The sequence below is a fragment of the Grus americana genome, chromosome 5 (genome assembly GCF_028858705.1).
Source record: "Grus americana isolate bGruAme1 chromosome 5, bGruAme1.mat, whole genome shotgun sequence".
Taxonomy (NCBI): domain Eukaryota; kingdom Metazoa; phylum Chordata; class Aves; order Gruiformes; family Gruidae; genus Grus; species Grus americana.
In genome coordinates, this window is record NC_072856.1 from 1,893,027 (window position 1) to 1,912,673 (window position 19,647).

General features: G+C 63.9%; 4 protein-coding genes across 11 annotated transcripts; 2 read left to right on the plus strand and 2 right to left on the minus strand.

Moving 5' to 3' along the window:
- The first annotated feature begins 26 nt into the window (after window positions 1–26).
- On the plus strand, window positions 27–10,768 carry CPSF7 (cleavage and polyadenylation specific factor 7). 2 transcript variants are annotated; one of them, XM_054828179.1, is made up of 10 exons: window positions 27–57; window positions 800–918; window positions 5,180–5,398; window positions 5,879–5,982; window positions 6,328–6,473; window positions 7,973–8,381; window positions 8,486–8,604; window positions 8,686–8,854; window positions 8,984–9,157; window positions 9,272–10,768. In XM_054828179.1, exons 2-9 carry the CDS (start codon window positions 865–867, stop codon window positions 9,150–9,152), a joined length of 1,389 nt encoding a protein of 462 aa, XP_054684154.1. In that variant the 5' UTR covers window positions 27–57; window positions 800–864; the 3' UTR covers window positions 9,153–9,157; window positions 9,272–10,768. The 2 variants fall into 2 exon arrangements, with proteins under 2 accessions (XP_054684154.1, XP_054684155.1); XM_054828180.1 differs by having other exon boundaries at window positions 35–96.
- Window positions 10,769–11,080: 312 nt separating this feature from the next.
- Window positions 11,081–12,420, minus strand: TMEM216 (transmembrane protein 216). 2 transcript variants are annotated; one of them, XM_054828229.1, is made up of 6 exons: window positions 12,389–12,420; window positions 12,119–12,220; window positions 11,906–11,998; window positions 11,539–11,740; window positions 11,395–11,452; window positions 11,169–11,222 (listed from the first exon to the last, which is right to left on the minus strand). In XM_054828229.1, exons 1-5 carry the CDS (start codon window positions 12,399–12,401, stop codon window positions 11,437–11,439), a joined length of 426 nt encoding a protein of 141 aa, XP_054684204.1. In that variant the 5' UTR covers window positions 12,402–12,420; the 3' UTR covers window positions 11,169–11,222; window positions 11,395–11,436. The 2 variants fall into 2 exon arrangements, with proteins under 2 accessions (XP_054684203.1, XP_054684204.1); XM_054828228.1 differs by having other exon boundaries at window positions 11,081–11,452.
- Window positions 12,421–12,747: 327 nt separating this feature from the next.
- Window positions 12,748–15,760, minus strand: TMEM138 (transmembrane protein 138). 3 transcript variants are annotated; one of them, XM_054828222.1, is made up of 5 exons: window positions 15,701–15,760; window positions 14,451–14,686; window positions 14,200–14,371; window positions 13,265–13,340; window positions 12,748–13,024 (listed from the first exon to the last, which is right to left on the minus strand). In XM_054828222.1, exons 2-5 carry the CDS (start codon window positions 14,576–14,578, stop codon window positions 12,795–12,797), a joined length of 606 nt encoding a protein of 201 aa, XP_054684197.1. In that variant the 5' UTR covers window positions 14,579–14,686; window positions 15,701–15,760; the 3' UTR covers window positions 12,748–12,794. The 3 variants fall into 3 exon arrangements, with proteins under 3 accessions (XP_054684197.1, XP_054684198.1, XP_054684199.1); XM_054828223.1 differs by having other exon boundaries at window positions 15,678–15,731; XM_054828224.1 differs by having other exon boundaries at window positions 12,879–13,163.
- On the plus strand, window positions 15,223–19,222 carry LOC129207373 (lysosomal membrane ascorbate-dependent ferrireductase CYB561A3). 4 transcript variants are annotated; one of them, XM_054828200.1, is made up of 6 exons: window positions 15,223–15,269; window positions 17,283–17,488; window positions 17,554–17,762; window positions 17,842–17,996; window positions 18,270–18,422; window positions 18,560–19,222. In XM_054828200.1, the coding sequence occupies exons 2-6, from the start codon at window positions 17,305–17,307 to the stop codon at window positions 18,678–18,680; spliced, it is 822 nt and encodes a 273-aa protein (XP_054684175.1). In that variant the 5' UTR covers window positions 15,223–15,269; window positions 17,283–17,304; the 3' UTR covers window positions 18,681–19,222. The 4 variants fall into 4 exon arrangements, with proteins under 4 accessions (XP_054684175.1, XP_054684173.1, XP_054684176.1 ...); XM_054828198.1 differs by lacking the exon at window positions 15,223–15,269 and adding an exon at window positions 15,779–15,920; XM_054828201.1 differs by lacking the exon at window positions 15,223–15,269 and adding an exon at window positions 15,781–15,920 and having other exon boundaries at window positions 18,266–18,422.
- The last annotated feature ends 425 nt before the right edge of the window (window positions 19,223–19,647 follow it).

Consider the following 19,647-nt stretch of genomic DNA (forward strand, 5'->3'; position numbering starts at 1 on the left):
CGGAAGGGGCGTGACTTAAACCGGAAGGGGCGTGGCGTGGCGGCGGTGGCGGTGGCGGTGAGCGCGGTTGGCGCGCGCGCTCGGGGCCTGCTGGCGGTAACGGGCGGGGCCGGGGGGGGGGCACGGGCTGGGGGGGGGCGGGGCGGGACGGGGCGGGCTGGGGGGGCCGAGACCCGCCGCCCCCTCCCCTCATCCCCCCCCGCCCCGGGCCCCGCCGTTCGGCAGGGGCGGGCCGCGCCGGGCCGATATGGCGGTCTTACCCCTGGCGAAGGGGGGGGAGTCGGGCTGGGCCGGGGGGCGGCGGCGCTGGGCCGGGGATGGGGGGGCCGGTGGGGTGGGGGGGAGCGGTAAGGTTTCCCCCCCTCCCCCCCCCCCCGGAGACCTCGGCGCTGGGAGGCGGGGGGGGTCGGTGCCCCTGGGTTTGGGGTAGGGGGGGGCTGTGAGCCGCGGCGGGGGGGAACGGGAACGGGAGGCGGCGGGTTGCGGTTGCCCCCTGAGGCGAGTTGTTGCCCCTAGGGGTTGGTCAGGTCTGGGGGGAAACAGGGCCACGGGGAGGGGGGGTCGGAGTGGGATTGTCCCCGGGTGGGGGGCTGCTGCGGCCCCCGGGGGCAGGGGTCAGGCTGGGGCTGTGGGCCTCTCGGGGGGGAGTGTGTCAGGCTGGGGCTGTGGGCCTCTCGGGGGGGGGGGGGGGTCACAGTCCTCTAGAGAGAGGAGGGGGGGCAGAGGGGACTAGAGGGGTGCATGCGGAGCGGGTCCCCAGTGCCTCGCTGACCCCCTGCCCCCCCTCGCCCCGCTGCAGTACACCTTTTGTCTTCCTGCTCCGACCCGGTCCCAGCCCGGGCTCCTGCTCCCGTCTCTGGAAATATGTCCGAGGGAGTGGATCTGATCGATATCTACGCCGACGAGGAGTTCAACCAGGTGAGCGCCGCGTCCGGGCGCGGGGCTGGGGGAGCAGATCCCCCTTTCTGGGGGGAGAACGCCGTAACCTGCATCAGCCAACTCGTTAGCGAGGCGATGGAGCGGTTAGAGTGGACGTACCCGCTAGCTGGTGCGGAGGCAGAAGATGCAACCGGTGTTCCCGGGAAAGGGTGGTGCAGCGCTGGAGGAGTCCCTGTGGGGCGCTGAGGGCTGGGACCATTCCTAAATCCTGGCAGTTGCCATCCCGAGCTGTGAATAGAGGGTCTTTCTGCAGGTTTCACCGGAGGTTTGACATGTGGATGGTCACAAACTGTTTGGGAAGGGGAGGCAGGGTTTGGACCAGAACGTCTGCCAGGGCGGTGACGAGCAGGGATCGAAGGGGATGGCTGTAGCCTGGTCGGAGAGAGGAGAAATCCAAAGCGGAAGAGGGACTGCCAGGGAACTGCACGGGGAGGGGACCCGGAGCACCGAACCTGCAGGGAGCTGTTCAGGGACTCGCTGAGGTTGGAGAGGTGCCCGTGTGCCACCTCACACACCCCTGGGCTCTCTGGGACTCGCAGGAAGAAATGACGGAGAAGGAGGCGGATGTGTAGCTGTTACAGCAGCAGATTTTGAAGATTTTGGGGATCTGGGAGAGCAAGCGTGAACACAGATGTTCAAAGATTAAAAACTACCGTGGAAAGCCCGTTGGTCCACAGTAGAGAGCAAGCTGCACGACCTGGAAGCAAAACACGCGGAGGAAGGAATCACCGTGAGCTTCCGGAGGGCTGAAGAGGAGCTGAGGGCGATAAATCCTTTGTTCTGAGGGGGCAGGAGGTTATCGGGTGAGAATGCGCTGCGGCTTAGACCTTGAGGGAAAAACGAAATGGTGGAAACCGTGTTAACAGCCTGGGAGCTGAGGGGACTGTGAGGTGCTTTCCAGCCACCTGGGAAGAAGCAGGATTTCTCCGCTGAAAGCAATTGCGTTGGAGAAGGGCAGGGTCCGAGCAGGCCGTGACGTTGCCAAAATAACAGGAACCTCACTCGAAAGGTGAATTGCAAGGAAACGTTTCCGCCCAGACACCCCCCGACTCTGAAATACCACTTCCTGCATCCTTCCAGAAAAATTCCCTGGAATAAACCAAATTCCTCATGTATTAAATTATCTAGTACTGTGCTGGGACCGAACGGAACTGCTCTGGCTTAGGAATGGCCTCAGTTTGGATGTTTTTAAGCGATTTGCTTTTAACAGAATGGGGAACTAGGTGTGCCTGGACTTGAGAGCGGAGAGCTGGATAGCTTCGGGAATAAGGGTGGAAGGTGTGGGTGAAGAAAACGCTTGGAGGTGGCTGGGCTGAAGTTTAGAAGTGCAGAGAATAACCAGAAAACCTCATTTACGGCGATTACACTGAACACCGAAGGGAAGCAGGTGTGAGTTAGAAAGTCTGTAACGTCTCGGAGGACGAGCGATGAGTAACAGAGAGGTGGGAGGACTTAACAGGAGAATTCTGCCGCCGTTTCGCGGGCGCTCTGTGGAGACGGGCCAGCGCTCCCTGTGCCTGCAGGTAGGCTTTTTCGCGAAGGCTCGGCCCTCGGGAGGCCTGGAGCAGGAAAGCTGACAAAAGCAGTGGCTTGAGCTGACGTGGGGAAGTCTGCTGGGGAGCTGAGAGGGGCTCTGATGGGTCTGGTCTGGTCTCGGTCAAGTCTCAGGGATCTTTGGGAGCAAAGAAGTTAAGCGGAGTTGAGAGGAGGACGGAGCAAGCCTGGCTGCACAGCGGGAATCAGCGCGGAGAGATTGAACTGGAGGGTTTGGGGGACAGGACACAAAAGACCTTTGACACAGCCGAGTAGACGGAGGCTTCTTAAAGCTGGAAGTGATTATCAAGGCTGCCGACTCCGGCGTCTCGCTCGCCTGGGGCTGCGCGGCGGCAGGAGGAAACCCAGAGTTCATCTGTGCGTGATGCGGCGCGTAGGATCAAAACACGGTGGGAAGATGCCCTGGCTGCCCCGTGGTCCCTGTGGCACACCAGCAACACCAGCGTGGTTCCAAATCCCGCAGCACGCGTGGTAATTGCCGCCAACGGTGCCCGGCTCCATCCCCGTGCGCCCTGCAAGGCATCACGCTGGGTTCGGAGTGCGTTCGCCGAGTCGGGGTGTGAATGGCAGCGAAGGTGTTAGCCGCCTGGGCGGCGGGCGATGCGAGAAGCCTCTCACTACCACGCGTTTCGAGCGGCGGTTTGTAAATTCAGCGCGACGCCAAGGGCAGAGACCGGCAGAGTGGACTGTGAGCACTTGGGCTGTGAGTATTTTTACACCGTCTTCCCGTCAGGCTGTTGGTTTCTAAAGGAGAGCGTTGAAAATGGAACGAACCCAGAGGATCTTTAAAAACTCTCAAGCTGAAACATCCCTCACGCAGCACAACTGAGGCCTTCCGAGTGATTTCTCCTCTAGTTCCCTATTTTTGTTCACGACTTTCTGAAACTTTACAGGCAGAAATCTTCCAGCCTTGGGCCGTGGCCAAAGGCACTTGGTGGGGGTAGGAGTGTGGGAGGCAGATTAAACAAACAGTTGAGCTGTTTTGAGAATGAGTACAAAAATACTGCTCCCCGTTGAAATTCTTGTAACCTTTTTATCAGCTTTGCAGCTGAAATAGCTTGATGCAAAAGTTACAGCTTGCCTTAGAAATGGACGCTGCCATCAAAAGTTGTGTCTGGGGGAAAATGGTTTGATTTTTATATTTCCGTGGCCCTTTGAAAGCCATGTGCTGAGCACCCTTTTCCGTCTCTCTCCCGAGCTCACAGAGAGCCGTGTTTTATCTCTGCGGTTCCCTGACCGTCACAGCGTAGAGGATTTAACCACCTCACGCTGTCTCCAGCAGATGATGTTGTCTGAACTACCTTTGAAGTCCTGGAATTAAAAATTTGGGAGCAGAACCTCTGTTTTTTGTGCTGCACGGGACTTGTGCGTTGCTCCCGTGGGACACGTATTAACGTAGTAATTTGTAGCATGAAATGATGCTCGGTGCACGCTGAATCCGGGTGAGCAATTAGTCTGAAGATCCGTAGTAAACACAGCGCTTGCTGTACGCTCCAAATTAAATATAGCCCGGAACAGAGTGGGAATTGGAAGGCAGATTTAGGACACTTGAGTTCGCAGCTCAGAAGCTTCCTCGGTGGCTGGTTTGTGCCGTGAAAGTCTGCGCTGCCGAGGGGAGGGGAGATGGCATGCGTGCATCCGCGTGTAGCTCCTACCCTGAAGAGGGCTCTGCTGGCCCAAAAACGAGTGAGTTTGCAGTGACGTATCGGAGGCGAATAGGGTTCGAACGGTGGGCGTGCAACCCCCAGGCTGGACTTGTGAAAGGTGTGCCACCCGAGGAGCGAGAGGCTCGTCCGTTGAGGGCGTTTGGTTTTCCACCGCTGAACTCTTGCCCTCGCGCGCTCACAAAAGGTGAGCTTCTTCCCGGTAAACTCCCAGAGCGGCAAGTTGCGTCTTGCCCCGTTGCTCAGGACAGCTGACGTCCTAGTGAGCCGGTCCTCTGCTCACACAAGGCGTGTGCTCGACGGAGAAGCAAAAGGCTTGTAGTTGAATTTGAGGGGTGGAAAATCAAGTCAGCGCCTGTTGCCAGTGGGGTAAAGCCTCGTGGCTCTGCTTTGTGGAGTATTCCTCTCTTTTTTCACCTCCTTATGTGTAAGAATACTCCAGGGTCATGTCAAGCATCGCAAAGCAGAGCCTGTTGCCCTGTCTTTAGGCCGCTGGTAGTCCTCATTGCTGGGGAAAGGAGACAGCGACCCTGTTGTTGTGGGGCTTGTGTCGATGCTTGGCCAGTCGGAGAGCCGGACTGGAGACGTGCAAGAGGGATTTCCACGTTGCCCAGGAGGAAGAGCCAGACGCTGCAGTGGATTACACGAGCGAGGGCTGGCCGTAAGCCTGGGGCACCGCGTGTTCTTGCAGGGCAGCAGAGTAGTGGGGAAGAGCAGCGCGGTGCTGCGAGGGGTCCGCTGGGCCAGGGAGGAAGCGCGGGGAGTTGTCTTTGCAAAAATGAAGTGCTGAAAGAGGATGCGCCGTGGCGGCACGTCACCGAGGGGAGGGGACGGGGCTCTGGGAAAGAGGAGCTGGCTCGTGAGAGATAACGGGCACTGGATCCGTTTGCCATGGTTCGTTCGTGGCAGTGATTCACCACCTCCTAGCTGCTCTTAACAGCCCCCAGGTCCCCTTCCGAGCTGCGGTTTCACCCTCCGGGGCATCCCCTCTGCGGAGGTGCTCACGGTCTCTCCCCTCGCAGGACTCTGAGTTCAGTAATGCTGATCAGATGGATCTGTACGACGACGTGTTGGCAGCCAGCTCGCAGCCCCCCGAAAGCCGCACCAGCAGCTCAGAGGCACCCCCAGAAATCCGCCAGGAACCGTCCCCCAAGCCAAACAGCAAATCTCCCGCCATCCTGTACACGTACAGCGGGCTGCGCAACAAGAGAGCCGCCGTCTACGTGGGCAGCTTCTCCTGGGTGAGTTGGATCGGCTGTGGAGGGGATCTCCAGATCACCTGCGTGGGCAGTTTGGGTCCTCCAGAGAAAGCCCCGAGGGGCTGCAGGGCTCTTTGGGGGTGCTGTTCCTCCTCGCTCCATGCTGATGCAGTGTCCCGAGCTGGGCTTGACCTTGTGATCCTCGGCAGGGGGGGAAAAGGGATTTGTAGCCCTGAGGAGCTTCAGATCCGGTTTGGATCCACCTGGCTCTGCCTCCTTGGGGGCTGCGCGGGCGAGTCCCCTTCTCCTGTTGATGGATACGGGGACAGTCCTGGGAAGAACAGAGACCCCTCTGGTAGCCGCGCCCGGGGCCTGTTCTGGACTCGAGGTTGATTTAAAACTCCTCGTAGGGGCTCTGAGGGTGTCTGTACTCGAGCACCCTGAGTCTGGGTTAGCTGGGGGGAACCAGGGCCCTGCGAGGGGCCGCGTGAGCTGACGCTGGCCTCTCCCCCTTCCCCTCAGTGGACGACTGACCAGCAGCTGATCCAGACCATCCGCTCAGTTGGTGTCTACGACGTAGTGGAGCTGAAGTTTGCAGAGAACCGAGCCAATGGCCAGTCGAAAGGGTGAGAGCCGAGGGGGTTGTGGGGGAATGGGGGAACCAGGCCCTCGTGGCCATGTCCTGTGCGTCGGCGAGAGCTAGGGGGGCAGCCGCTGCTTTTTCTGGCTGGCACAGGTGATGCAGAGCCCGCCTGGAGCTGGGACGGTGAAGCGGAGACGTGGGTCATCAACACCAAGCTGGGTTCAGCTGCCAGGGAAGGCAGCGGGAGGTGGTGCTGGGTGACCTCTGCCAGCGGGGATGGATGGAGCCCCATGGGGTTTGGCAGGAGGTCCCCACTATCCCCTCCCAGGGAGTGAACTGCTCGGGGCTGGCTCTTGCTGGCTGACCGACCGCTGGGCTTTCCCCGCAGGTACGCAGAGGTGGTGGTTGCCTCTGAGAACTCGGTCCACAAACTCCTGGAGCTCCTGCCCGGCAAAATCCTCAACGGAGACAAGGTGGAGGTGAGGCTGGCAACCCGGCAGAACCTGTCCCAGTTCGAGGCGCAGGCTCGCAAACGTGAGTTGAGGTGGAGGCGCACCGCGGGTCGGGGGGGCCTCCACGCCAGCTCCCGCGGGCCCCACAGATCCCCCAGCAGAGCTGTCAGGCCGAACCCACCGAGACCTCGGGGCGGGGGGGAACACTGCCAGGAGTCTCTGGGGTTTTTTTCCTGTTGCTGCTGAGTCTGATTAGATCCTGACCCGAGTCTTTATGATCCCCTTTTTAGGTGCTCACACACTGCGAAGATCCCTCGTAGCCTCCTCCTCCTCCTCTCCAAACTGAATGGGCTTAAGCTCTTCAGGCTATCAACATAGCTAAGACCCTCCATATCTATTAGTAGCTCTTCTCTGGATCTCCTCCAGAATTTGTCCATCCCTGCGGAGGTAAGGTGCCCAACACTGGACGCAGTATTCCAGCTGGGGCCTGGCCGTGGGCTTTCTACAATGGCAATAGGTGGTCCTCGCCTCACTCCGCAGCGATGTGACGCCCCAGCCCTGTGCTGGGGGGCTCTGCGGAGCCGCAGGGACTGTCTTGGCCACAGGAGCGTGTATGAGGAGGTCTTGGCCAGCTGTGGTCATTGTAGATCCCGTGGCCCGTTTCATGTAAGGAAACCCCTTTTTCCTAAGCGCCCTGGCCAAGTTGCAGTGGGGTAGCTGTGACCTTCGCACCGTCCCTTCAGCTCCGGTGCCCGCGGTGATCCGCTGCTCGGCAGCGCTGTACGCTGTTAGACCACGTCCTGACCTGCCCTTGCGTTTCGGCAGAGCAGGGCGTGTTCCCTTCTCTCACCCCGCCGGGCACAGAGAGGCCGAGTTTCAGCCTGTCCCCGGGGGCCTCGCCGTCAGCACGGCTGAGCTCCCGTGAACCCTTGACGGCCATTGGAGCGGCAAAGCCTGGCGGGGAGCCGTCGCTCCCCCAAGGGGTTCGGGCAGAGGCAGCGTCCTCCATCATACCTCTCCTGTCTCATCCTCGAAGCCTCTTTGGACACAGCAGGGGTTCCTGCCCATCTCTCTGAGGGCAGATGGGCACCGAGTTTTCCTTCCTCCAGCAGCTCCGTTGCTGTCAGCACTTGGGTTCTGTCCCCTCCCGTTCCTCCAGGCTCAGCCTTTTCCGAGCCCGCGTGCGGATGGATCGCAGGCTCTCCGGGTCGTTTAATATCTTTGGGATCTCTCACCGTTTCTTGTGGCTTTTCACTTCTGTCCCTGTAACCCGCTTGCTCGGTGGCTTCTGCAGAGCCCCGCTGTCCGAGAGCGAATGTCCCCGGGGCACCGTGTGGACAGCCAGGGTCTCGCTGGACAGCCGGTATCCTCTTCGAGGCACGTGGAAGCAGAGGCTACGTTTGGCTGGCTGGATCTTTCTCTGGGCACCTTGAGCTCTCCCGAGGCCAAATCTCACGGGGCTGTGGGAGAGGACTGTCCTCGCGCCGCTTGCCGCGGGTGGGGAGGAAGAGGAGGAGGAGGTCTCCGAGACCTGGAGGCCCTCCGGCTGCTGCTCATGGCTCTTTCCTCTACCGCTTGCAGGTGTGCCGCCGAGGGCCCACTCCCGAGACTCCATGGACTCGGTGGACGGCCGTGCCACGCCGACGGAGAACGCCTTGCCGCCTGCCCGCGTGGAGAAACCCCCCTCCGTCCTGCCTTTTTTCAACCGCCCCCCTGCTGCCCTTCCCCTCATGGGGCTGCCCCCGCCACCGATGCCGCCCCCACCGCCCCTCTCCTCCGGCTTCGGTGTCCCCCCGCCCCCGCCCGGCATCCACTACCAGCATCTCATGCCCCCGCCGCCTCGACTGCCCCCCCACCTGGCCGTGCCGCCCCCGGGGGCTGTCCCCCCTGCCCTGCACCTCAACCCTGCCTTCTTCCCCCCACCCAACGCGGCCCTGGGTCCTCCACCAGACACCTACGGCAAGGCCATGGCACCCTACAACCACAGCAGGTGAGATGGGGCGGAGAGGAGGGCGAGCACGGGGGTACCAAATCTGGGGTGGGGGGGGACGGACGGACGCGTTACGCTGACCCCCATGTGTCCCTCCTGTGCAGCCGGGAGCTCGGCCCGCCGCCTCCCGCTGTGAGCGAAGTGGAGTTTGAGGAGATCATGAACAGGAACCGGGCGATCTCCAGCAGCGCCATCTCCAAGGCGGTGTCCGGCGCCAGCGCAGGTAACGTCCCCGTGTCTGTGTCCCCCCCCACCCCATCCCACGGCAGGTCCTGCACCCCTCAGCCCTTTTCCGTTTCCCCAGGCGATTACAGCGACGCCATCGAGACCCTCCTCACGGCCATCGCCGTCATCAAGCAGTCCCGCGTCGCCAACGACGAGCGCTGCCGCGTCCTCCTCTCGTCCCTCAAAGACTGCCTGCATGGCATCGAAGCCAAGTCCTACAGCACGAGCGCCAGCAGCAGCTCCTCCAGGTACCGACGGCTCTGGGGCTTGGAGCCCCTTCATTGCACCCTGATTCTGTCCCCTCCCCGGCGAGATTCTCCCCAGAGGTGACTGAAAGCCTTTTTTTTTTTTTTTTTCTTCTTCTTTTTTTCCCCCAGGAAAAGACACCGATCTCGGGAGCGCTCTCCTAGCCGGTCCCGCGAGAGCAGCCGGCGGCACCGGGACCTGCTCCACAGCGAGGATCGGCACGAGGACTATTTCCAGGAGCGGAACCGGGAGCACGAGCGACATCGGGACAGGGACAGAGAGAGGGACCGGCACCACTGAGACAGGTGAGGGGGTGTCAGGGTGCTGCCGTGCGTGCCGCGCAGTCTGGGGGGTCCTTGGGGGTGGTGGGAAGGGTGCTGGGTGCTGCTCTGACCGCTCCGCTCCTCTCTCTCCCCCAGGAGTTTGGCAGTAAGTGGTTTTTAATGGACTCGTATCTCCTCACCTCGACCAGGACTACGTGACCGAGGCCTCTCCGCCCCCCCCGTCCCTTTCCCTGCCACCCCCAGCTCTCTCCGGGCACCCGAGGAAAGCCATGCCGCGCCCCGGCGGGACTCCCACCGACACCTTGGGGCCTTGGGGCCTGAGCCCTTGCCCGCACTCATCGCTACCGCCGCTTCCCGGGAAGAGGCAGGGAGCAGCCGGGGAACGCCTGCTCCGCTCCGTGGACACTCGGACCCAAAGAGAAATGGTGCTTTTTTTTTTTTTTTTTTGGTTTGTTTTTTTTCCCCCATGGAGGGAGGTTTGTGAGCCCTTTCCTCTCTGGGGAGGCTGGAGGGGATGGACCCCTCCCCACACGGGGGCTTGGAAGTGCACGGCTCCCCGTGCCTGGGTCACCGGAAGCGAGACGGGGTTCTTCTGCCACGTACCATCCTCTCGCCTCGTTTGGGGACACTCCTGTCCCCGTTGTCCCGGCAGTCCCTGTCCCCGCCCCAATCCCCTCGCAGACCCGTTTTCCCCCCCTCACCCAGGAGCAGCGTGCTGGGGAGAAAGTATGGGGGGGGCTGCTGGAGCTGGGCCCGGGGGTCACTCCCTCCCTCTGCCCCGCCGTTCCCCGCAGTGGCATTGCCACCTCCGCTCTCGTCTCCCAAAACGGCGGCTCCGAGTGCCAGCCGGGCCCTGTGCGGAGCTGGCCTCTCCCGCAGCACCTTCCTTGTTTTAGAGGAAGCGGAGGAGGCAGAGCGTGGCAGGGCAGGCTGCGACACCCCCCCTTCCCCGTCCTGCTGCCCTCAGGGTGACCGCCCGTCCCCCGTGGGTGCTGGGGACTCTCCCTTTCCCCGCCGTGTCCCTTTCCAAACCGGCAGTACGGCGGTTTGCCGGGCGGTAGCGAGATGGGGGTGGCCCCAGAGAGGCCCCCCAGCAATCCCCTGTGCTTCTCCAGGCTGCGAGGTCCCGCACGGATCCCTCCGGCAGGAGAGGGAGAGCCCGGGAGGGTCGGGGGGAGCTGAGGAGACAACAGGGTGACTTCCAGGGCGGGTGCCAGCCCCTGGGGCTGCCAGCCGGGCAGCATTGCCCTCTGAACTGTTGCTGGACAGGAGAAACCCAGCTCCCGGAAGTCTTTTTAGGTTGAAATGACAAATAGAAAAAAAAAAAACTTAAAAAAAAAAAAAAGGAAAAAAAAAACCATCTTGTTAAAGTACCATGAGGTGCCAGCTTAGCGGGTGAGCGCCGGTGGGGGGGAAGCGCTCGGTGGGGGAGTTCTGTTTTTTTACTTAACGACACAAATTTTTAGTTTCTTTCCAAAATAGTGGGGAAAAGTGCAGAGCAAACCCCTATTAACCACCCAGCGAGGCGCTGCCCCTCCTGCTCGCAGTGACTAGATTTGTTTGTCTTTCTGATAGGTTGGAAATTGTGTAATAAACTTGATGACGTTGTCAATCTTTTACACGGCGCTTTAGGACTCTTCTGTCGCGTTTTCCTCCCTACGATCATCTTTTAGGTAACGAGTGGGGTGGGAATGGGTTTAAGGCCGCTGCGTGGGAGGGAAGAGCAGAGTTTGGGGACTGTTAGTGCTTCTGGGTCCACCGGCCCTGACCTTCATCATCCTCCAACACTTAGAGGGGCTCCTGCGCCCCTCAAGCCGGCTCAGGGCAGCACTGTGGCGCAGCGGTTGGGTGTTGGAAGCTCCTGAGCGTTTTCATGCCCAACCCGCTGCCCCAGGGGAAGCCACATGCCCAGGCACCACTTAAAAATAAGTATTTATTGGAAAATAGTGAATTAATTCTGAGAAGGCAGTAGAAAAAAAAAATTAATAATTCTCCGTACCTTGAACTGACCTGCGTGTCACAAGCCCCGGGGGCCGTGTTCTGGGTGGCAGCGGATTGGTGCTGCCCAGCAGGTCGCTCGTGTGTGCTGCAGGTTAAGCAGAGAGCGGGCAGGGTGGACAATCTCCCCTGCCTGGGGCTGCCTGTGGGCAGGAGCTGCCTGCGGGCAGGAGCTGCCTGCTGCTGTGGGCCTGGCTGGTGCTGTGGGCTGGGAGATGGAGCCAGCACTGGGGCCACCGGTTCCCTGCTGCCTCGCGTACCTGTGCCGCTCTGTGCCTGGTCCTTTGGCGTGGCGCGGGGCCTCAGTACGAATCCACGCTGCGAAGAAGGAAAGAGAGAGACGTGTCAGCACCAAACCGGCCTGGCAGCTCACCGCACCGGCTCCTACCGTGCCGTGGAGGTACCTGGAGAAGGAGACCAGCGCGAGGACGCCTAGCAGCAGCTCCACGGCGTAGAAGAGCAGGAGGATGGCGTTGAGGATGGCTTCCAGGCGCAGGGCATAGGTCTGCAGCAGCAGGTAATAGGCCGCCATCACGGCCGCTGGGATGGTCAGGGCCAGGCTGATGGAGAGCGGCACCTTCCGCTGGCACAGGTTGCCCTTGGACCCTGTGGGGCATGTGGTTGGGGGGGGGGATCCTCTACAGGGGCTGTGGGGCCCCTCAGGACTCTGCAGTGGGGGGGGGACATGGTAAACAGCACCCCAGCAGTTCCTGGGGGGGCTCTGGAGCCCCGTGTCACCCCAGAGGATGCTGCTCCCAGCCCAGAACTTACCAAAGAAGATGCGAGTGGCCTCAGTGCCGAGGTAGAGGAAGAGCAGCGCCACGTCCAGCACCAGGTTGGTGAAGGGGTAGGGCAGCAGCAGCACTGCGGGCACAGCCACCGCCGCCCTCAGGGCCCGCACCCACAGGTACCCCGGGCCTCAGGGCAGGGGGCTGCCGCCCTGGGAAGGCCGGGGGAGGGGGGGGGGCGGGGCGGGGGGCTCACCCTTGTACACGAAGACGAAGGCCTCCAGGAGGAAGTAGGTAGCGCTGTACCACCCGTTGAGGAAAAACAGGACTTGCAGCGGCGCCGAGGAGCGCTGGCGGCCTGCGGGTGCAAGGCGGCCGTGAGCGGGGGCGGCACGGACTGGCACCAGCCCCGCTCCCCGCCCGGTTAAACCCCGATCCCGGCCCCGCTGCCCCTTAACCTGCTCCCGGTCCCACCGCACGCCCCGCTGCCCCCTGGCCCCGTTACCCGTGGCGGCCCCGCACTCACTCCTGGGCGCCATCTTCCATCTCCATGGCAACCGCCGCCCTCGCTCCCGGGAGCGCTGCGCGGGAAGGAGCTCGGCCGCTCCCTCCGCCCTCTCTATGGCTCTGGAGGACTGGGCCGCTGAGTCGCAGGTTCGAGTCCCGCACCGGGCCGAGCGCCGGTGGCACCGGACGGGCGGGGGGGTCCCGGCTGCCCCCCGGTTCTCCCTACATCCCCTCCGGTGCTGCGTTGGGTCGGGAGTCCCTCGCTGCAAGGAGGGAACAGCCCCGTTCCTCTGCCACAAGCGCAGCACTGAGCTGGGGTGAGGCTGCCAGGATGGCGGCCGCCATCACCGGGAGGAAAAGCCGGGGGGGGCCCCGGGGCACACAGACACCCCACAGCCTCTGGAAAACGCAGCCGGTTTATTTCTTTACTGTTTACAAAAACACTCAAGTCCCAACAGAAGCCGTGACACCGGGATGGACCCTCCCATCGCACAGCCGGGACGCACCGCAAGCCTCCCGCTGAATCCCAGCATCCACACGGGTTGTGCCAGCGCCGGTTCCCAGGAGGAAGAGGAGGAAGGTGGCTGAGCCGGAGCCGGAGCCGTCCCCAAGGGGGCCCGTGAGGTGCAGAGAGATGGCGGGGGCTGCCGGGGAGCTGAGGGGAGAGACGGTGGGTCGCCATCAGCCGCGGAACTGTGCAAACTCCTTGCGCAGCCAGAGCGAGTCCTGGTAGAAGAGGGGGTCGCCCAGGTGCACCGCCGTCCTCTTGTAGAAGTAACAGTAGAGCACGGCCGCTGCGGGAGGGAGGGGGGTGAGGGGGACCCCACTTTTGCCCCCACAGGCTCCCCGAAAGGGGGAGAACCCCGCCAGGGACCCTGCGACCACCAGCCCTTACCCAGCCGCTGGAAAACGAAAAGGGTCTGCAGGCCTTCGGTCCACACGAAGCGGCCGGAGTCCCGCCACCGCAGGTTCTGAGCGGACAGACAGGAGCCAGGAATAACCCCGGCGTTAGTTTTGGGGGGCAGCACCCTGCACCTCTGGCTCCCTCAGCCCGCTGCGCTGCCAGTTTCGCAACAGGCCCGGGGTGACGCTGCCAGCTGGGGGAGCAGCCCCCCACCCCAAAGGTTAAGCAGCTCAGGGGATTTAGACAGCGAGACAGGACCTATTCCAGCTTCAGATCCCTGCAAATCCCCGTCAATCCCCCGCCCGGATGGCGTGGGCAGCGCCGGCGCGGCCGCCTGCTCGGGTACCCAGGCATGGGGCTGCCCCCAGCGCTACCCCTGCCCAGCGCGGTGGGTGCGGACCCTCGCCCAGAGGCTGGAGGGAGGAGGACAAGAGTCCGACGGATGGTGGCAGGGGGCTGGGACAGGGGGACAGGAGGGAGAGGAGGGGAAGAGGCCGCCTGGACAGAGCCAGGACCCCCGACAGCCTTTGGTGCTGCTTGACACCAGCGGGGAGGGGGCTGCCCCCAGGCTCTGAGTGTTGGCGTTTGCTGGGGATTAATCCCGGGTAAACCAGGAGCTGCTGCCACGGACTTCAGTGGGGATTACTCCAGCGCGGGCATCTGTGCCGGCACAGCGCTGCTGGGCTTCCCCCGGGGAAGAGGATTTCCCACAGGGAAAGGGCCGGGATTGGGCAGCTCCCTCCCGGCCTGATGTCTACAAGGGCCGTTGTGCAGGGCATTGCAGGGGGACACCGAGCTGTAGACCGTGGTCTTCCTCTCGTGGGAGAGGGACTGAAGGGAGCAGGGGGTTGTGGCCAGCAAGGCAGGTGAAGCTCTGCCTGTGCTGCCTGCCCTCAGCCGGCAGCCCCGAGCCCACCCCAGCCTACCATAACCCAGACGTGGAAGGAGATGCTGAGCGCCAGGTAGGTCGCTGACAGCACGATGGTCCCCTTGAACTTGTGGAAGAGGAGATTGACCAGCCCAGCCTGGAAGACGAAGGTGTTGAAGAACATGAGGAAGATGATGATGACATTGAAGAGAATAGCGATGTCCTGGATGCTGCAGGAGGAGAGAGAGGTGGTGAGACGCCAGCTCTTCCGCCCCACCACGCTCCCTGCTACACCCGCCCGGCGCTCACATGAAGAGGACGAGCTGGACGGCGGGGGCCGTGCGGAGCAGCTCTGAGAAGGAGTTGACAAAGAGGTCATAGAAAAGCAGGAGGAACTGCAGGAACAGCACCAGGCTGTAGTTGCTGGTCTGGAGCATCTTCCTTCCCTAGGGATTGGAGCCTTCAGCCTCGGCATCCCCAGCGGCAGAGCGAGCTCATGGTCCAGAGCTGAGGGGCTCAGCGTCGCCTCTCCCTACAGCCACAACCTGGAGGGGGAGCGGAGGTTTCGTTTTGTTTCGTTACGCCCCTGCACCTCACCAACCTCTGCCAGGAAACCCAAAGCAAGGTCAAACCAACAGCAGCTCCTGCCAGTTTGTAGCACGTTGATGCAAAGCTGTAAGCTCTGCCCCGGTCTGTAGGCCCTCTCACCACACAGTGGGCTCAGGTTCGATCTCTCCCTCCCACCCTCCAGCCACCCCAATCTCAGGAAAGAGACGTGAAGAAATTCAGGGAGGAGGGAGACGCGTGAGTCCCAGGGAGCAGCATCCAGGCAGGTTATTCACACCTCTCACACTGGACAAACCCTAAACCACGGAGCCGGCTCCATGGACAATGCTGAGCAGGCCACGCTATGGGGGCAGGTTTGGGCAGGCCCTGTCCCAGCACCGCTCTTCTCTGCCCCACCCCAGGACTGCGCACCCTGCCTGGGGCAGCTGGTCAGAGGGGGGTGGAGGACACGGTGAGGGAGCGGGGCTGTCTGGGGACAAGCGAGGAGGCACAGCCCTCCTGCCAGCCCTGGGGACAGCAGCACGGCAGCACTGGGGAAGGAGGGACGTGACACGGAGGGAGGTAAGGTGGTGCTTGGAGGGATAGGGGGGCCCAGGAGAACGGGGGTTCCCCAAGTCCTGGCAGGAGAGTGCTGTGCTGGGGCCTTCCTGCTCTGAAGGGGAGCTACGGGGCTGGATGTGGCGGGGGGGGGGGGGAAGGGGGCAGATCCCCGCACCCCAGGTCCCACGCCACCCCCAGGTCCCTTCCCACAGCCACCACGCAGATGTCCTCTCCGTGCGTGGCTCCCTCTTGTCTCCCCAGGCAGCCCTCGGCCCCCCCACTCCCCCCCCCGACCCCAGCCCCTAAGGAGGCCGCAGCGCCATCGGGGTTCCCCCAGAGCTTCCCCCTCCTCCCCGGTGCACAGACAACCCGCGGTGCCCCGGGGCTGCGTGTGCCGGTGGTCCCCGCCGCGTCCCCCACCCTCCGCACCCCGGGAGCGGCCTAGCGCTGACCTGCCGCCGCCATCTTCCGTCTCCACGGCAACAACGCAACCACAGAGGCGGGGGCGGAAGCGCGCGGCTGGAGGAACCGTGCGGGGGCCGCTCTGGCCGCCACTCTCGCTGGCCTCGGGCCCGGGAGGCTTGGGCGGGAGCCACCACCGAGGCGAGCGGCCAGAGCGGCGCCATCCGCCATGGAGGCGCCCGGCGAGGCCGAGGGGGCGGCGGGGCTGAGGTACGGCCCCGGGACCAGGCCGGGCCCCGTGTCTCCGGGGCTGGGGGAGCCGTGGGGCCGGCTCCGTGTTCTCAGGGCCGGGAGGAGCCGTGAGGCCCTGTGTTCCGGGATCGGGCCCTGTGTCTCCCCCCCCCCCCCCAGGCCCGGGGAAGCCGTAGGGCCGGGCCCTGTGTTCCCGGTGTTGCGGGAGCCGTAGTGCCAGGCCCGGTGTCACCAGGTCTGGGGGAACTGCGGGGCCCCGGCTGTGGGGGAGCCGTGGGGCCAGGCCCCAAGACCCCAGGCCCCGGGAGGAGCCGTGGGGCCCAGGCTTTGGGAGAGCTGTGGGGCTGGGCCCCAGGCCCAGGGGAGCCGTGGGGCCGCTCAGCACCCTGACAAGCGCTGCAAGGCCTCAGCGAGTGGGTGGCTGAGCTCGTGATCCCCGTGCTGCGCTGGGACTGCGTCCAACCCACCTCCTGCCTCACGGTCCCGTGGGGTGGCTGATCCGGGGGCCACAGGGCCGTCCCCCCGCCCTGGGAGGAGGCATAAGTATCTATTTCTGGAGGCAGATGCAAATCGTCAGGCAAATGAGCGCAGCCCGGCTCCTGCCAGTCACCTGCTTGAGCCCCGTGGGCTGAGGGCAGCACCCCGAGCGCAGGGACCTGCTGGTCCCACTGCCCAGCCCAGGCAGTGTGGGGGGCTGTTGCCAAAGGGTCCCCCCCAGACCTCCGTGGAGCAGGTGGGGCGAGGGCTGGTGCAGAGCAGGTGGGAGGGAGCGGAGGTGCTGGGGCTGCTGGGGTCCAGGCCAGGGGGGGTGCAGGGGTACCTCCCTGCATCCAGCTGGGGTGAGTCCTGTGCTGTGGGTGCAGCTGGGGGGGGGGCACAAGGTGCTGAGGGGGGTTTGAGAGGGAGCGTGGGTGCCGGTAGGGAGGTGGAAGGGGGGCTGGGGTGCAGGTTTGAGGGTGCTGGGGGGATGGAGAGAGCGTAAGTGTGTCTGAGAGCGAGGGGCTCGGATTAGTGGGTCCCTGGGGACAGCGTAGCGGGGATTTGGGGAGGTGCAGGGTCACAGGAGACACCTAGGTCCCCTGTGACGCCCTTGCTGCTGTCCCCTGGGCATGGTGGTGGGGTGCAGCAATGCCAGGGCGACACAGTGGGGTGCTGCCCAGGAACCTGGTTCTGCAGGGGCCGGTGTTGCCCTGCACGTCCCCAGCTGGCCGGCTCCATCCTTCCGTGGCCGGGCAGCAGCTGGCCCAGGGCCATCCTTCCTCAGGGTGCCTGGTTCCCCTTTCAGGCTGGCTCCTCCCTGGGGGTGTCTGCACGCAGGCGAGAGCCGGTGCAGGCGGAGAGCCCCGGCAGAGGCTGAGCAGGCGTCTCGCTCTTCCCCAGGTGTCGCCATCCCGTCGCGGAGATGCTGGATTTGCCCTTCCTGCCCTTCTGCATCCTCCTGGGTGGCCTGGGCTTCGTGTGCGTGGCTTTCGTGAGCGCCTGGTGCCAGCACTGGCGAGGCGGCTTCGCCTTGGACGGCAGCGCCCAGACGTTCAACTGGCACCCGGTGTTGATGGTGACGGGCATGGTGGTGCTGTATGGCGCAGGTGAGCAGGGCGTGCGGGGCGGCGCGGCTCCGGCATGGCTCCTGCCTGACCCTCTCGCCCAACAGCGGCCCTGGTGTACCGCCTGCCCCCCACCTGGAGCGGCCCCAAGCTCCCCTGGAAGGTGCTGCACGGCACCCTGGCCCTGGCAGCCTTTGTCCTGGCCGTCCTGGGGCTGGTGGCCGTTTTTCGCTTCCACAATGACCACGGGACGCCCAACATGTACTCGCTGCACAGCTGGCTGGGGCTGGTCACCGTGCTGCTCTTCTCCTGTCAGGTAGGTGCTTTCCAAGCCCCCCCACATCCCCTCTGGCTCCCCTTGCCATGCCCCCCGCCCTCACTTCCCCTTCCCGCAGTGGCTGGCCGGCTTCAGCGCCTTCCTGCTGCCCTGGGCTCCTGCCTGGCTCCGCACCCTCTACAAGCCCGTCCACATCTTCTTTGGTTCCACCATCCTCATGCTGTCCATGGCCTCCTGCATGTCAGGCATCAACGAGAAGCTTTTCTTCAGCCTGTGAGTGTCGCGGCGGGTGCGGGGAGAGCCCTTGTAGGGAGGGAGGCTCGGGGTGCAGGGAAAGGTTTGGGCTGTTCGTGATCTCTCGATGCCAGAAGCGGCATCGAGTGAAACCGAGCACGGGACGGCGAAGGGAAGTGAGCAATTCCCCACCACCAGGTGTGCGGTTCGTTTGCACAGCTCCGTGCTGCGGGGTGCGTACGGGGATGTGTGGGTTTAGGGGAAGGCTGGGCACGTCCAGGAAAGCTCTCGGCTCCTCTTCTCCCAAGGAAGAACGGGACGACGGAGTACAAGCGCCTGCCGGCCGAGGCTGTCTTTGCCAACACGCTGGGGCTCCTCATCCTCCTCTTCGGGGTGCTGGTGCTGGGCGCCCTGGCCAGGCCGAGCTGGAAGCGCCCTGACGCCGACTCCCCAGACTCTCGCCAGGTAGCGGGGACACGCCGGGTGGTTTTGGGGAGCCAAGCTGGGGACCTGCCTCCCACCACAGCCCCCCTGGGGAGGGACAGGGCGGGGGGCCAGGCTGGGGGGTGCAGGCACCGGGCTCACCAACGCTCCCTCCACAGCCCCTGCTCACCGCCGAGCGCTGACGCCTGCGCAGCAGCCGAGGTCTCTCCCTGCCCTCCCCTGCCTGCTCTGCCGGCCCTGCTCTTGGCCTCACCGGGGGCTCCTGCTGCCTGCGCCTGACGCTCCTCTGCCCCTGGGAGGAACGGGCTCATCTCCCTCATGGCGGAGACGTTGCTGCGGTGAGCACATCTCTTCGCCTCTTCTGTGGCCCAGCATTGGCCTCCTGCCTGCCGTGGGATGAGGGCAGTCGCAGCGTGATGCTCCTGCCTGCGACCTCGGGCCTCTGCTTGCCAGTTCCTGCCGGGTCCAGCTGGCCCCTTGCGCCTGGACCTCGCTCCGTGCCAAATTGGTTGCCCTCGAGCCCTCCTCGGGCCCGGCAGTGCTATCCCTCAACGCAGCAGCCGGAGCTGGCAGAGCCTCATCGGGTCAGAAACCGCCGGAGGAGCATCCCTGTGCCTGTCCGTGCCGCTGCCCCCCAAATCTGGGATCATCTCGTGTGCGGTGGGGGACAGCTCGGGGTGGCAAGGATGGAGGGGACCCTGACACCGCGCCCTGCCCTTCATCGGGCTCTCTGTGCCCCTCCCTCCACCCCGTGGGTGTGGGACCAGCTGAGCAGCCTCTTGGAGCATTTGTGGAGATGTAATAAACCGCTGGCTTCTGCAGCGCTCCTGCATCCGTGTCCTTGGGAACAAGGGGGGGCGCCCAGCAGCCAGGGTGGGAGAGGTGGGTGCCCGAGGAGCAGGTCCCTGGTGCTGGCCGAGCCCAACCACGCTGCCTGGGGACCCATGTCCCCTCTGAGGGCCTCGGCTTGTCCTCCTGGCTCCTACAGACCCTCCCTGCCCACTGCTGGTAGCTGGAGCTCCCCTGGCAGCCGGGGCTCCCGCCGGCCAGTCTCCCTGCTCACCCCAGGCCCTTTCCCCAGCTCAGGGCCCCCCCCGGGCTGGCTCTGCCCCAGCCCCTGGTTCTTCTTTGTCCCTTTCCCAATTCTCCTGCAGGCCCCGTGCCTGGAGCCATGTGAGCCCTGTGGTTCCCCCCCCGCAGCGAGGACATGTCGCGGCCAGCCCAGCAGCTTCCTTCCTCCCCAGCA

What these genes read in the sequence shown, in the direction of transcription:
- CPSF7 (XM_054828179.1), top strand. Translation starts at nt 865, where the DNA reads ATGTCCGAGGGAGTGGATCTGATCGATATCTACGCCGACGAGGAGTTC. An exon ending in CCGACGAGGAGTTCAACCAG is followed by an intron (nt 919 to 5,179) that starts GTGAGCGCCGCG and finishes CTCCCCTCGCAG; the next exon opens with GACTCTGAGTTCAGTAATGC. An exon ending in GCACCCTACAACCACAGCAG is followed by an intron (nt 8,382 to 8,485) that starts GTGAGATGGGGC and finishes CCTCCTGTGCAG; the next exon opens with CCGGGAGCTCGGCCCGCCGC.
- TMEM216 (XM_054828228.1), bottom strand. An exon ending in CTTCGTCTTCGTGTACAAGG is followed by an intron (nt 11,999 to 12,118) that starts GTGAGCCCCCCG and finishes CTGTGCCCGCAG; the next exon opens with TGCTGCTGCTGCCCTACCCC. An exon ending in GGCCACTCGCATCTTCTTTG is followed by an intron (nt 11,741 to 11,905) that starts GTAAGTTCTGGG and finishes CATGCCCCACAG; the next exon opens with GGTCCAAGGGCAACCTGTGC.
- TMEM138 (XM_054828222.1), bottom strand. Translation starts at nt 14,578, where the DNA reads ATGCTCCAGACCAGCAACTACAGCCTGGTGCTGTTCCTGCAGTTCCTC. An exon ending in GTCCAGCTCGTCCTCTTCAT is followed by an intron (nt 14,372 to 14,450) that starts GTGAGCGCCGGG and finishes CTCCTCCTGCAG; the next exon opens with CATCCAGGACATCGCTATTC. An exon ending in TTTCGTTTTCCAGCGGCTGG is followed by an intron (nt 13,025 to 13,264) that starts GTAAGGGCTGGT and finishes CTCTCCCCTCAG; the next exon opens with CTCCCCGGCAGCCCCCGCCA.
- LOC129207373 (XM_054828198.1), top strand. Translation starts at nt 15,880, where the DNA reads ATGGAGGCGCCCGGCGAGGCCGAGGGGGCGGCGGGGCTGAG. An exon ending in GAGGGGGCGGCGGGGCTGAG is followed by an intron (nt 15,921 to 17,282) that starts GTACGGCCCCGG and finishes GCTCTTCCCCAG; the next exon opens with GTGTCGCCATCCCGTCGCGG. An exon ending in GGTGGTGCTGTATGGCGCAG is followed by an intron (nt 17,489 to 17,553) that starts GTGAGCAGGGCG and finishes CTCGCCCAACAG; the next exon opens with CGGCCCTGGTGTACCGCCTG.